This window comes from Podarcis gaigeae (genome assembly GCF_964106915.1).
Source record: "Podarcis gaigeae genome assembly, chromosome: 8".
Lineage (NCBI taxonomy): Eukaryota > Metazoa > Chordata > Lepidosauria > Squamata > Lacertidae > Podarcis > Podarcis gaigeae.
Window position 1 is genome coordinate 87112263 of NC_139684.1, and position 14912 is coordinate 87127174.

At 52.3% G+C, this 14912-nt stretch overlaps 2 protein-coding genes across 3 annotated transcripts in view; one reads left to right on the top strand and one right to left on the bottom strand.

The window, feature by feature from the left end:
• MARK4 (microtubule affinity regulating kinase 4) overlaps nt 1–13777 on the top strand; it is a 73850-nt gene extending 60073 nt beyond the window's left edge. The window contains exons 12-16 of one of the 2 annotated variants that reach the window (XM_083753785.1): nt 1103–1357; nt 2488–2591; nt 5841–6110; nt 10265–10309; nt 11345–13777. In XM_083753785.1, the coding sequence (XP_083609911.1) occupies nt 1103–1357; nt 2488–2591; nt 5841–6110; nt 10265–10309; nt 11345–11681 (1011 nt within the window). In that variant the 3' untranslated portion in view covers nt 11682–13777. Of the gene's footprint in view, nt 1–1102; nt 1427–2487; nt 2592–5840; nt 6111–10264; nt 10310–11344 lie in introns of both variants that reach the window. The other variant, XM_083753784.1, reaches the window with a different exon arrangement.
• The window catches only part of CKM (creatine kinase, M-type), a 196118-nt gene that overhangs the window by 164386 nt on the left and 16820 nt on the right, over nt 1–14912 (bottom strand). The gene's annotated exons all lie outside the window — the stretch shown is intronic.

Genomic DNA, 14912 nt, shown 5'->3' on the forward strand with positions numbered 1-14912 from the left:
GATTGTCTTCCATGAACACGGCCTTAACAGTGAGTCCGTAAGTGACTGTGGAGGCCAATTCTGGATCCACACGTCCTTCCACAGTGGGGACATAGGTTCCCTAGTTGATCCCGTGTGGATTTGCCTGGTGTGCCTTCCTCTTAGTACGTTTCTCCCTTGCATCCTGAGTTCGAGTGTCTTCAAAGCCCAGGAATCCTTTGGTCAAGGCTGTTCTCCAACAGGAGCGCTCGCAGGCCAGTGTTTCCCAGTTGTCGGTGTTTATACTACATTTTTAAAGATTTGCCTTGAGAGAGTCTTTAAACCTCTTTTGTTGACCACCAGCATTACGCTTTCCCTTTTTAAGTCCGGAATAGAGTAGTTGCTTTGGAAGACGATCATCAGGCCTCCACACAACATGACCAGTCCAGCAAAGTTGATGTTGAAGAATCATTGCTTCAATACCGGTGATCTTTGCTTCTTCCAATACACTGGTATTACTTCTCCAGTCTTCCCAAGTGATGTGTAAAATTTTTCGGAGACATTGGAAAATGCTGACAAGGCAATGATCCAGCAAGTGAGAAAAAGGAACCTAAGAAAAGCCAGGCTTGGTGGATCAGGCCAAGGGCCCCCCTAGTCCAGCATCTTCTTCTCACAGTGGTCAAATACCCCTGAGAACCTAGAATTCTAGATAAACTGCCCCTATTTGTTCATTTGAGAGCCAGTGTGGTGTAGTGGTTAAGAGCGGTAGTCTCGTAATCTGGGGAACCGGGTTCGCGTCTCCGCTCCTCCACATGCAGCTGCTGGGTGACCTTGGGCCAGTCACACTTCCTTGAAGTCTCTCAGCCCCACTCACATCACAGAGTGTTTGTTGTGGGGGAGGAAGGGAAAGGAGAATGTTAGCCGCTTTGAGACTCCTTAAAGGGAGTGAAAGGCGGGATATCAAATCCAAACTCTTCTTCTTCTTCTTCATTTTTTTCCTTCAAAATATAGTCTGGCCCCCCACAAGGTTTGAGGGACAGTGGACCGGCCCCCTGTTGAAAAGGTTTGCCGACCCCTGTGGACCCAGTCCAACCACAGCGGCTCTCGCCTTGCTTTTGTTTCCCGTGAACTAAAAGTTTCACAGAGACCTGTGTTCGAATCCTGCTCAGCCGAGGAGCGCTCCTTTGGACCAGCCGCGGGTTCTCTCCTCTCTGTCTCTGACGCCCTCTCTTTCCTCCTGCCCTCTCCAGGCGGCCCATCCCCAGTGCCCATGCACCCCAAGCGCAGCCCCACCAGCACGGGCGACGGGGAGCTGAAAGAGGACCGCATGCCATCTCGCAAGGCCAGCTGCAGTGTCGTCAGCAGTAGCGGCAGAGGCATCCCACCCTCCAGCCCTATGGTGAGCAGTGCCAATAACCCCAACAAATCTGAGATCCCCGACCGCCGCAAGGACAGTGCCGTGAACACGGTGAGCAGGAGCGGGCTCCGGGGTCCCGTGGGCGGCCCATCCCAGTGACCCCCACCCGTGGGGAGGAAGGGGTAGGGACCTGCAGCTCTGGTGTGGCTGGAGCCCCATCCGCTTCTGAGCTGCGTGGCAGAGAAAACGAAACTTTCCTCCCCTAAACACACATTGCTTTTTGTGCCCCAGAAGCCCTTGCGGAAGCTGTGCGTCCTTTTGGGCTCTGGTCTGGCCTGTGAGTTATTCCCAGGCAGCGGGTCAAGGTGGGGGGAGGCATGGCTGGCTTCGGGCGAGAGGCAAAAGCCTCAAACTACCCTGGAACACGGGTGGCGCTGTGGGTTAAACCGCAGAGCCTAGGACTTGCCGATCAGAAGGTCGGCGGTTCGAATCCCCCCAACGGGGTGAGCTCCCGTTGCTCGGTCCCTGCTCCTGCCAACCTAGCGGTTCGAAAGCACGTCAAAGTGCAAGTAGATAAATAGGTACCACTCCGGTGGGAAGGTAAACGGCGTTTCCGTGCACTGTTCTGGTTCACCAGAAGTGGCTTAGTCCTGCTGGCCACATGACCTGGAAGCTGTACGCCGGCTCCCTTGGCCAATAAAGCGAGATAAGCGCCGCAACCCCAGAGTTGGCCACGACTGGACCTAATGGTCAGGGGTCTCTTTACCTTTACCTTTAACCTGGGACCAGATTCACAGCACCCTGCAGGGGTGGCATGTCTGGTCATCTACCCTGGGGAAAAAAATCTCTGTCTTGTAATGTGCGGCAACCCCACACGGGCAGCCAGCACGCATGTGCATAGCCGCACATGCACATTCAGGCGTGTCCGAAGCCGGAATCTGTCTCAGCAACTGCAAAATCTCTCTTGGAGACACAGCCCAAATCCCCATTCTGAGATGCCTGGGCGTTCATCTGCCTGCTTCCCGGTTTGGAGAGCTCTGAGCTGAGCTGGCGAAAAGCCCGTTTACCGAAACGAGTCCGGCTTCTCAAAAGCTCCGTCTTGGGGGGTTTTTTGCCGCTGTTTCTCTCCCGCCTCCGCCTCTTCAGCCTGGGCTCTTCATCTCTCGTTGCAGAATAACATTCCTTCGAGTATGATGACCCGGAGGAATACCTACGTCTGTACGGATCGGCCTGGCGGAGAACGACACTCCCTGCTCCAGAACGGGAAGGAGAACAGGTATCGCTGCGGTTATTCCTCTAAGGTCCTAGGGCAGGCTGCGGCAATCAAAACACGACATTGGGGGGGAAAGTTTCAAAACTACTTGCAAAGGGAAAGTAAGGTGACTCCTACAAATGTACGCCTCTGCTACCGCGTTCGAAATTTGCCAGGCGCATTTTCCACCAGGCTGTCGGCCATTTGCAACCGAGTGAAGATGCCCAGGTGCCGGGATGACATATCCACCCTCTGGAGGTGCATTGTGGGAGCCCTTGACTATTTTCACATACTAGCCACACATCCTGTAGAATTTTGTCTACATAATCAGAAGCATAGCTGTCAACCGTCCCTTATTTGGCGGGAATCTCCCTTATTCCAGCGCCGTGTCCCACTGCTGTCCCAGATTGATGATGTCCCTTAAATTTCCCTGGTTTCATGCTCGCCCGGCTTGGGAGGGAAGCAGCGGCTCGGGGTCCTCCGCTACGAGAGAGAGCGCGCGCACGAGCTGCCGCATCTCCGTCTCTGCCTTTCCCCCCTCAGGGGCGCGTCGTGAGGAGACGGGTGGCAGTGGGCAGGCAGGCAGCCCCTCTCTTGTGAGACTTACACTGCACTGCCAGGGGAAGCCGGAAGCAGCCTGAGGGAGGAGGGGATGGGGGGGACGCAGAAGGGCGACGCTTCAGCGGCCGCCGCGGTGCCGCAACCGCCTCATGCTGGGCTCACGGGCGGCGTGGGCGAGAGTCTCTCTCCCTCCCTCCCTCTCTCTCGGGCGGGGAAGGGCCGATTGAACTCCTCGCGCCAGGACGATGGCAGCCCCTCCAACCAGTGCAGCATCTTAATGTAGTGATTTCCCCCTCTGCATCCCTTTCATAACTCTCTTTTTATAAATCATTTGTCCATCCATAGTTCAAATTTTTACTACAAGTTTTCTGTCAATCCTACCAATGTATGTAACTCTTTACAATAGCTTTTCAAATAAATTATAGACTTTCCCCATTCTTTATTAAAGAGGTCCTCTTCCTGGTTTCTAATTCTGCCTGTTAGCTTTGCCATTTCGACGTCATTCATCAGTTTTGTCTGCCACTCTTCTATGGTGGGAGTTGTAGACCCTTAGGGTCATCTAGTCCAACCCCCTGCAAAACACAGTCAGTGGCAGCAAAGCTAAGCCAAAATCCCTTATTTTGGCCACTGAACCTTTATTTTCAAGGCTGCTGGTCCCTTATTTTCAAATCTGTAAGTTCACAGCTATGATCAGAAGGAATTTCAGAAACCAAAATGGCTGTGCAGTGGTGCCTCACAAGATGAAATTAATCCATTCCGCTAGTCTCTTTGTCTTGCGGTTTTTTCGTCTTGCGAAGCACGGCTATTAGCGGCTTAGCGGCTATTAACGGCTTAGCGGCTTTAAGAAAAAGGAAACAAACTCGCAAGAACTCGCAAGACGTTTCGTCTTGCGAAGCAAGCCCATAGGGAAATTCGTCTTGCAGAATGACTCAAAAAACGGAAAACTCTTTCGTCTTGCGCGTTTTTCGTCTTTCAAGGCATTCGTCTTGCGAGGTACCACTGTAATGAAAAATACGACTTTCTAGCCATCTGGCTCAAAAATGGCAACTAGGCATTCTGTTTCGGCGGCTGTAACCCTGGTTTCGGGAGCCATCTGGCTTCTATATCTGAATTTCTAACACTGCTTAGCTGTGATTTCTGCACTGCAGGGGGGTTGGACTAGATGCCTTCCAATTCTGTAATTCCATTGCTATGCAAACATCTTGACATCTTTCCGCAGGGCCTGCAAGACAGAGCTGTTCCGCCTGGCCTTTGGTTTGGACTCAGGCTGACCCTTATGTTTCCCTCGCCTTATGGTTTTCACTTTTAAAATGAGGCTGCATTTTAACCTCTATTTAAAATAATATATCTTTTTCTTCTTTTTTCTTATTATGTTTTTACTGAAATTTTATTGGTGTTAGCTGCCCTGAGCCCGGCTCTGGCTGGAGAGGGCAGGGTATAAATAAATATTACTATTATTATTATTATTATTATTGTTGTTGTTATTATGAAGATTAGCCTCTCTTGGTTTCCCTTCTCTTTCCAGGTTCTTCTGGCCTGGGAGCTGAGCTCTGGCCTCCCCCCACTCACCTCTCCGTCCCTGTCCCTTCCCACAGACTTCAGCTTGCCCTTGGACGCCTGCCCAGTTTCCACTGGTCTCGTTCTGGCTCACTGCTGCCCTGGCCCCAGGGAGCTGCCAGACCCTGGTCGGTCACCCGTGTGACTGGCTGTGGGAGAATCCAGGACAGTCTCCAGAGACCAGGGAGGGGGGGAGGGGGGCAGAGAAGCCCTGTTTCTTTCAGCTTCTAGGAGGGTCCATCTGGACCTCCTCCTCCTCCTCATCCCAGAGTATGGACCAGAGAAATTCTGAAAACAGATCTTGTGGAAGAACAGAAGGACATTTCTATGTCTCTTTGGGGAAGGCAGGCTGGAAGGAGTCATTTTATCGCTTTCCATTCCTGTTGTTGTTGTTTAGTCGTTAAGTCGTGTCCGCCTCTTCGTGACCCCCTGGACCAGAGCACGCCAGGCACTCCTGTCTTCCACTGCCTCCCACAATTTGGTCAAACTCATGTTCGTAGCTTCGAGAACACTGTCCCACCATCTCGTCCTCCGTCGTCCCCTTCTCCTTCCATCTTTCCCAACATCAGGGTCTTTTCCAGGGAGTCTTCTCTTCTCATGAGGTGGCCAAAGTCTTGGAGCCTCAGCTTCAGGATCTGTCCTTCCAGTGAGCACTCAGGGCTGATTTCCTTCAGAATGGAGAGGTTGGATCTTCTTGCAGTCCATGGGACTCTCAAGAGTCTTCTCCAGCACCAGAATTCAAAAGCATCGATTATTCGGCGATCAGCCTTCTTGATGGTCCAGCTCTCGCTTCCATACATCACTACTGGGAAAACCATAGCTTGAACTATACGGACCTTTGTTGGCAGGGTGATTTTTAAGATACTGTCTTTTTAAGATACTGTTTTTTAAGATACTGTCTAGGTTTTTGTGACTCTCTCTAATTTGTTTGTTTGTAGTTAGGATGGGACTGAAGGACCGTTAATGGGGTGGTTTGTAATATTTGGTGCCGTTAATTACGGACAGCAGGCAATCGTTTCTTTAGAAATATTCTATCATTTCTCTCAAATGATGGGTGACGCTGATTTCTGCCTCATCTCTCTCTCTCTCTCTCTCTCTCTCTCTCTCTCTCTCTCTCCCTCTCTCCCTCTCTCCATCCCCCCCTGCCCCATGCAGCTCTGCCACCAGTCGTGTGCCCCCCGCCTCCCCCTCCAGCCACAGCATCGCCACCTCGTCCACCTCCTCGGACCGCACCCGGCTGTCTCGCGGCACCAACATCCGCAGCACCTTCCATGGAGGCCAAGTGCGGGACCGGCGGGGGACCGGCGTTCAGAACGGGCCCCCCACCTCGCCCACGCTCTCCCACGAAGCCACCCCTCTGCCTCAGAGCCGCAGCCGCGCCACCTCCAACCTCTTCAGCAAGCTCACGTCGAAACTCACGCGGAGGTGAGCGGGCGGCCGTGACAAAGGGGGCAGGCAGGCGGGCGGGCGAAGAGGGTAACAAAATCGAGAACGCAGGCTGGGTGGTTGCCGTTCCCCGACTCCTCTTCCTCCCCCCCCCCCGCCAGTTTGATTTATTGCATGGGATTTTTTAAAAAAATCAATTCGATTTAAATCACTATTCAGTAAGACTTGGTTTAATTCACTGGTCAGTAAGACTTGGTTTAATTCACTAGTCAGTAAGACTTGGTTTAAATCACTGGTCAATAAGACTTGGTTTAATTCACTAGTCAGTAAGACTTAAAACGGCATACATGCATATATCTAAAAGCAAACAGATAATTACAATTATCAAAGCAGTAAAAAGGGCACGGCTCCTGCCCTTTCATTAAAAGCAGTCAGTTTCCCAAAAGCCAGTTGGAAAAAGAAAGGCTTCAGCTGAAGGACAGCAAGGAGGGGGCCAGCCTGGCTTCTCTTGGCAGGGAGTTCCAAAGTTGCCTGGGAGCAGCCACTACCGAGAAGGCCCTGCAAAGGTTTTGGGGGAAGGGGTCGTTTCCAATCAGTGCAGACCCTGCAAAACCTGAAATCCCGCAACGTCTCTTAGCACAGATGTTCTGGTGTGTGTGTTTGCTTCCTTGAAGGTTTTTGAGCAGATGTTGGGCGGCCATCTGTCAGGGATGCTTTAGCTGAGATTCCAAGAAAAAAGCACACCAAGAACTCAGGCCAATGTAAGTTTCAATAGTGGGAGCGGTCCCTCCTTGCAAATCAATAGTCAATAGTAACAAAAACTAATCCATTCAAAAGTATGTATTCTGACAAAGATTACAAACTCAAATAGAGATGACAAATTCTAACAGAGATCACAAGCTCAAACACATAAAGATATGTATAACACAATAATTCGTTACAGAATTAGAAATAAGAGTTTGTGAGTAGAGATAAGTTTATGTTAGTCCATAGTCAGATTCGACGTGGAGGTCTTCATAGAGCCAAAGTCAGAAGTCAATTATAGATTAGAAACCAGGACATAGCTCTGTTTCGATGTATTCACCTTCATCAGCTGGAAGTATCAAATATTACATGAAAATACATTTAAATTCTAAATTATCAAAAATTATAAAACAGTCATAAATTATAAAACAATATTATATAACATTTGGTTCCTTACCTAATTTTTAAAGGGGTCGTGTTAAGTTTGAAGACTTTCGGATAAATATATCCTGTTATTTTCTACTGTTTTATAATTTATGGTCATTTAGAATTTAAATGTTTCTAATCTAATCTAACAGAGTTTGTAATCTCTATTTGAGTTTGTAATCATTGTCAGAATACATACTTTTCGAATGGATTAGTTTTTGTTACTATTGACTATTGATTTACGAGGAGGGACCGCTCCCACTATTGAAACTTACATTGGCCTGAGTTCTTGGTGTGCTTTTTTCTTGGTATATTTAATAACGAGAACTCCAACTTATTTAACATTAGCTGAGATTCCTGCATTTCAGGGGGCTAGATGATTCTTGGGGTCCCTACAGTCCTTTGATTCTGTGATTCCTATTTTTTGCTGTGCTGCAAGCCCTCCATGCAGCCATCATGCCGGCCGAGTCGCAGAACGGCTAGCAAAACGGGATGAATCTGCCACAAACGCCCCATTCCTGCGGCCACGTTCATGGCGGGCATTTTAAAGCCTCATTAAACCGCCGCCACTTCCCCCAAAGAGTTCTGGGAGATGTAGTGTAGCCTTCTTAGACTTTACCGACTGGTGGGGTCTGCGTTGCTCCCGGGAGGAAGAAAGGAAGTCAAATGACACCGAGGTTTGGTTCAGAGAAAGAGTTTATTCTGCTCTCCGGATAGCAGAAGGCACTTGTGTGGTCAGTCCACAGCAAGTCCAAAGAAATGAGAAATTTCATGCAGTATATATATCCTCCAGGCACCCTCCCCCCCCTTCCCCAGGAATCCAGCCACGTCAGCTTATACACGTAAGTTGACATCCATGACCATAAACAGTTGTTCCTGTTCCGGTACTCTTGACCATAAAAGGTTGTTCCTGTTCCTATGCTCTTATCTTGGGGCAGGAGGTTACCAACTGAGAACATTCCTGGCACCGTTTCTGGGTCTCTTGTCAGACCTGACAAGATCTGTGCGTCTTTGTGGTCAGGATGTAAGATAAGACCCACACGTGCCTGCTCCACCTGGAACTGGCAAGGCCATCCATTGCCGTCAGGGACTGATAAAGGAGAGGGCTTTGAGCACTTGTTTATACGGCTGGCTTTCTGTTTACACATTGGCTCAAGAGCTCAAGTCAATGCATTTTAGAAATGCTCCCTTGGAGGAGGAAAAATGAGGATTTTGGGTCCCGTTTCAGACTGACTGCACAGAAACCCATTCCTTCAGTAGTTTGTTAAGGGTGACGAGATTTCGTTAGGGGGGTGTCCAAATTCCCTTCCCAGAGCTACCAGCGTGGTTTGATAATCAGATCTGACGAGGAACCCTGGGAATTGAAACTCTGGGACTTGGCTCTCTCGGCCCACGAGGCGCCGGTTCCGGTTCTTGCACCGCAGCGGGGTTGGGCTAGATGACCTTTGGGGGTCCCAGTTGTACGATCCCGTCCCCTCTTTCCCCAAAACCCCACCCATTTGGAGACGTTTCTGCTGGAAGGAAGAGATTGCTCTCCCCACTAACCACAGCTGTCAACGTTTCCCTTTTTTTTAAAAAAAAAAGGAAATTCCCTTATACCGAATAGAATTCCTCGCAAGGAAAGGGGAAACTTGACACTAACCTCTCTTGCTCCCTTCTCCTCCTGCTGCTGCTATCGCTTTCCCCTCTGTGCTGGTTTCACTTTGCTTTTCTCTGTTTTCAGGGTCACTCTTGACCCCTCTAAGCGCCAGAATTCTAACAGGTGTGTCTCGGGTGCTTCAATGCCTCAAGGATCTAAAATCAGTAAGTCCGGCTGCCTTTTCTTCTTCCCTGGGGGTGCTGGGGGGAAGCCTTGCCTGCCTGCCTCCAGCCCCTTCCCCTCCTGCCTCCTCCCCACTTGCTCCCCCCCCCCAAAAAAATAATCCCATAAAAGCTTTCGCTTCCTTCTTGCTTGACTAGAAATCCAGTGGTCCCCCCCCCAAAAAAGTGTGTTGTTCGGTGCTTAGCTTCTAACACGAGTGCTTGGCGGGGTAGAAGGGGCTCCCCACTCCAACCCCCACCCCCCGCTTCCAATCCCGGAAGCCCCTCGGTCCCCTCAGTCCTGGATGGCTGCAGAAAGGCGCTCTGCACGTTCTCAAAAGCACTCTCTTCCTTACATTCCAGGTCTGAGCTAAGCTCTATGGCTCCACCCCCTCCCCGGGAGCTCTTAAGCAAGGCTGGGTAAGAGCCAGGCCAGGAGGATAGCTGGGCTAGCCGAGAGATAGCGTGGCGTAGTGGTTAGAGTGGCGGGGAGAGAGAGAGAGACCAGGGTTCGAATCCCCCGGCTGTGAAGCTCAGGGCGTGACCCCGGGGGCCGGTCGCTGCTAGCCTGCCTCACAGGGTTGTTGTAGGGGGGGGGGGTTAAATGAGGAGGCAGAGAACCATGGGGTTGCCGCCTTGAGAAAAAGCCATGCAAGAAATAAAACCATAAATGAAGAATAGTTTGCACCACACCATATCTAAGCAGCGCAGAGGGGCTTGTGAGACTGACCGAATGCCCCTTTACATTGTCGGCACAAGTTCCAGGCTGGGGAGAAGGCCCTTCTCCCTGATGCACTGGCTTTCTCCTTGCGGTGCGTCCCCCTCCCCAAGCGGTATCAGCCGTGTGATCCCACCTTGCCTCACCCCCCCAAAAAAATGCAGTTGGAAGGGGTACAGCCCACACGCAGGTAGAAGAGCCCCCCTCCCCGGGGAAGGTCTCTGATGCAGCCTCCCTTAGCTGCGATTCCCAGCCTTGCGAGGGGGTTGGGCTGGATGACCTTTGGGGGTCCCAACTCCACGGTTCTCAGCCAGGGAAGCTTGGGCTCTCTGCTCACAAGGATGGTTTGAGGGCGGGGCTCTTGGTCCTTCCATCTCTCTCCCGGCCCGGGGTTCAAGGCTCCTCCGGCGGCTGGGAAGGGGTAAAGAGCCTGGCCACCCTTTGGCCCACCTCCCCACCGTCGGCCGTGCCTTCTTCATCGCTCTCCTCTTCTTCCTCTTTGCAGGGTCGCAGACGAACCTGAGAGAATCAGGGGACCTGCGCTCACAAGGTGGGTGCCCATCTCCCTCACCGTCACCGTCATTCATTCTTATTTTTTAGAGCACAATTTTTATTAATTTAAAAAGACTACCAGCTTTTTGTACAGTTCCATGCAGTAGCTTCAATACAGGTGTACAGCAACAGACAATCTCATAAAGTTTAGTCATTTAAAGAGAAAGATTGCAGGGGAGGGTTGTGGTTTTTTTCTTTTCTTTTTAAGAGTAAGAAGAAAACAAGATGAAGTGGGAATGTATCAAGTTGTTTAAATCACATTTCTCCAGAGCTGTTGCTTTAGTTTAAACAAAACTTATGCAACCATAGATTGTGACATTATGTTAGGGAAAATAGGGGGAAACACTATGGAAAACACTTGTTGCCAATTCTGACTGGAAGTCAGGGTCATTCATTTGTTCGCAGAAATATTTGAAGGCCTCTGTGTCAGGGGAAAATATATATATCAACACAGCTTACAACAATGAGAATATAAAACCATGCAATGAAAACCATATTTAAAAAGCTAGAATCTGAAATCAGTTACCCGAAGTAGAAGGATGTATTTTTCATTGCCTTGCTGGCGGAATAGAGAAAAATTTCAGCAGGCATTAGAAAGTTGGCACAGAGGAACTATTTCCTTCTTCTCTTCTCCTTTTCCTTCTCTTCCTTTTCTGTTTCTTTATTTTCATCTCTTCCTTCTGCTTGCTTCTCTTCTGTTTATCTTCTTTAGCTTGGTTTTCATTGTATCTTATGTTAAAGACTCTCAATAGAATTGATTTTAAAAGAAAGTCGGCCCGCAAGGCGCCTTCCGAATCTCTAGTGACAGAGAGTTCCACAGAACCCGGGCCAGCTCCAAAGCGCAGCTGCCAACCCACTAAAAAAAAAAGTCATTTTCCTACAAGCGCAGAACATGCATTAGGCAGCATCTGCCGATCACAGGGGCCAAGCGGGCATATGTGGTGTGTCTTGTGGTCTGGTGCGTCTTATAGAGGAAAAAAATATGGTAAATAGAATTTTATTATTATTTATTATTATCCTCTCCTCTGCGCAGTTGCAATCTACCTTGGCATCAAAAGGAAGCAGAACCCCGGCTGCTCCGATTTACCTGGAATGTGAAGCTGACCAGCACCCGCTCGGCCGAGGCCATTCTGGCTGCCCTCCGCCAGGCCACGGACTCCGCCAGCTGCTGCTGCCGCCAGACGGAGCCCTTCGTCCTGTCCTGCACCCACGAGAAGAGCCCCAGCGAGCACTTCTGCTCCTTCGAGGTGGAGGTGTGTCGCCTCCAGCGCCTGGGCGGCCTCCACGGCGTCCTCTTCCGGCGCCAGGCGGGCACCTCCCTAGCCTTCCGCACCCTAGTGGCAAAAATCTCGGACCAGCTGCAACTCTAGCCCAGCGGCAGGAGCACCGGGCTGGCTGGCGGGGCTTCTTCCTTCCGCGCCAACCCCACAGGCTGTTGGGGGGCCAGAGAGGGGGCGTGACCCTCGGCCGCCCTCTCCGTTGCGTCACCCCTGGGGGCTTTTATCTGGGGCCTGATCCTGCTGCCTGATAGGACGAGGAGCTGCTCTTGGGGGTCTCCCACCGGCCTGCCCGCTGCGCTAGGGGCTGTGGGGTTGGGGGAGGGGAAAGAGAGGGGGCATTGAGGAAAGGGGGCACGCCCCCGCCACCGGGGCCGGCCTCGCCCTCGCCACCATCCTTGGCCCAAGGATCGCCTCTAGGGGGGTCCCTGGATCGCCCCAGGGGGGTCCTCAGCTGCTGCGGGAATCTTAAAGGGGGAGCTCTCTCTCTCTCGGCCGGCCTCCCTTTCTAAGTTTTTTGGGGGGGCTTTACTCAGTTAACTAGCAGGTGCATGGCATGGGGAGCCTCAAAAGCAAAAGGGGGGTTCTTTGGCAAATTGTGGTGTTGCAGACCCCTCTCCTACCCCCTTTGCCATTGCAGTGTAGAAACTGGGATCCCTGCAAAGCAAGTCTCTCTCAGAGACCCTTGAGACACCCCCCCCCCGGGTATAGGGCAGTACATAAATTCAATAAAACAATAATAATAATTTTGGTGTCCCCCCCCCACCGGCCCCCCACTTCCATCCATTGGCAAATGCTGCACCCAGAAGTAGCAAACTTTCCCTCTTGCAAACCACTATTTCGGGTGGATGTCAATTCCAGCTCCATTTTAGTATTTGGGACACAATTACGTCTCTGGCTGATGCGAATCCCAGTTCTTTTTGGGGGGGCTGTTTGATTGCCAGAGAGCTGGGGGTGCAGCTCCCAGCCGAAGCCCAACAGCCAACCCAGTGGCCATGAAGCAAAATCTGCCAAAGTCTTTCTGGAGCAGGGAGGGGGGACCCCGGCCTTTAGCCAAACTTGGGGGGCAATGTTGCCAAAAGAGGATATCCTCTTGCCCAGGCAGGGGTGGTGAGAAACAGGGGGAGAGGTTCTGGGGATGGCATGACCCCGTCTTGCCGAGGGGCTGGCTTGGCCCGCGAAGGGCAGTTTTGGGTCCTGGTCGGTGCTCAGCCCCCTGGCTGCACGATTCGGCGGCGGCCATTCAACCGGTGCAGCAGCCGTGGTGGTAGAAGGCCGCTGAGCTTCTTCTCCTCTCGGGGAGGGTGGGTTGGGGGTTTGGGCTTCTCCTGTTGAACTCCCCCCCGCAGCGCACCAAGGCCTTGAGTGGCGGGCCGGCCCCCTCACCGCCATTCCCCATCAGCCCCACATCGCTAGACTAAAAACAACGACAACAACACACACACTCGCAAACCGGAATCCCGGTGCTGAGACGGCCTTCTCGAGAGGAGGCTGGCCCTCCCGGCGGTCACTTCAAGGGCTCAGATCCATCGTCCTGACAGCTGGGGCCCCCGCCAGAGCTGGTGCAACGTTGGGGGGGGTTGTGGCTCCCTCAGGAGGGGAGGGGGCAGCGTCCACCCCCTCCCAAAAAAGAAAAGGCTGCTTCTCGCACACCAGACAAACGGGCATTGCACACTGGTTCAGGCACGGCTGCCATGCTCCCTGCCTTTTCTTGCTCGCCTGGGAAATGGGCTCAGTGGTGTGGAGGGGCCTTGCGGCCAGCTCCCCCCACATCCCGGGGCGGAGGAGAGGGGCAGCCTGGTCTCTGGTGGTGGAGCGGCTTGGGGGGGGGGTCATGGGCGACAGCGGCGACGCGAAATTCAGCAGCTCTGGTGGGGAGAAATTTTAAGTGGGTTTCCTTCCTCCTGCCCCCTTTTCCCCCTTGCTCCTTTCACCTCACCCCACTTCTGTACACTGGGTCCCCCTGCTGTGACCTCCCCCCCCTTCCTCCCGGACCCTGCCTCTTTGGGCGCACACCCCTCCCCATCTGTACAGACTCCCCTGTAAATAATTGTCCGGTTAGCCCCCGTTATCATTGGGTTAGCGATATTATTAAATGAGCCCACCCATTAGCCTTGGGACGATTGTAAGTTATTCCGGCCCCAGAGCGACAGTTCTGTACCAAACCCTTAATAAAAGTAGAAAGCCTCTGCCCGTCGTCTTCTCTGCCTCATCCGCTCCTGAGCCGCTTCTCTCGTCCGCGGGGGTGGAATGGGGTTCGAAGCGGCCCTTCGTGGAAACTGAAGGGAACCCCAAAGGTCATCCAGCCCAACCCCACTTCTCAACGGAGAGGTAGAGTCCGTGGAACTTGTACCCTTTGTGTGCCTGAGGAGGTGTGTCTCTGTTTGTGTGTTTGTGTGTTGGGATCACTCGGTTTTGAGAGCAGCCCTCTGCCCATGTTCAGACGTGCTCTGCTTCCTTCTCGTATTCGGCATGGGGGGGGGGTTGAAACAGGACTCTGATTCCAAGGAGTGCCTGAGAAGGACCTAGATCAGCTTCTCCTTCTGTGTTGGGGTACACTGCCCCTCCCAATGGAGGCTCCACTGAACCATTGCAGCTACAATAACCCTCAATAGGCAGATGTGTGTTTAAACCACTTCTAGAGCCATCTTGGCCGGTGCCCAAAATCGCCTCCCACGGCTGCAAACTCCACAAATAAGTGCTGTGTTGCGTGGAGAAAGGCCCGTTTTTGAAGTTTGCTGACCTGGCCTCCGGCGGGGTTACAAGACTTGCGGAGAGCTCCTCCAGTACGTTTGTGGGTACTGGGTTGAGTGCGGGGTTGCCATTGGGGTTCCTTTGACACTTTGGGGACAGCTGGTGTGTGACGGGGAAGAGCTGAACTGAGACAAGGGACACATGCTGCAAGCTCTCCAGCTCATAGCCTAGTAAAGGTAAAGGTAAAGGTACCCCTGCCCGTAAGGGCCAGTCTTGACAGACTCTGGGGTTGTGCGCCCATCTCACTCTATAGGCCGGGGGCCAGCGCTGTCCGGAGACACTTCCGGGTCACGTGGCCAGCGTGACAAAGCTGCATCTGGCGAGCCAGCGCAGCACACGGAAACGCCATTTACCTTCCCGCCAGTAAGCGGTCCCTATTTATCTACTTGCACCCAGGGATGCTTTCGAACTGCTAGGTTGGCAGGCGCTGGGACCGAGCAGCGGGAGCGCACCCCGCCGCAGGGATTCGAACTGCCGACCTTTCGATTGGCAAGCCCTAGGCGCTGAGGCTTTTACCCGCAGCGCCACCCGCGTCCCTCATAGCCTAGTAACCCTTCCTAAACGTCAGGA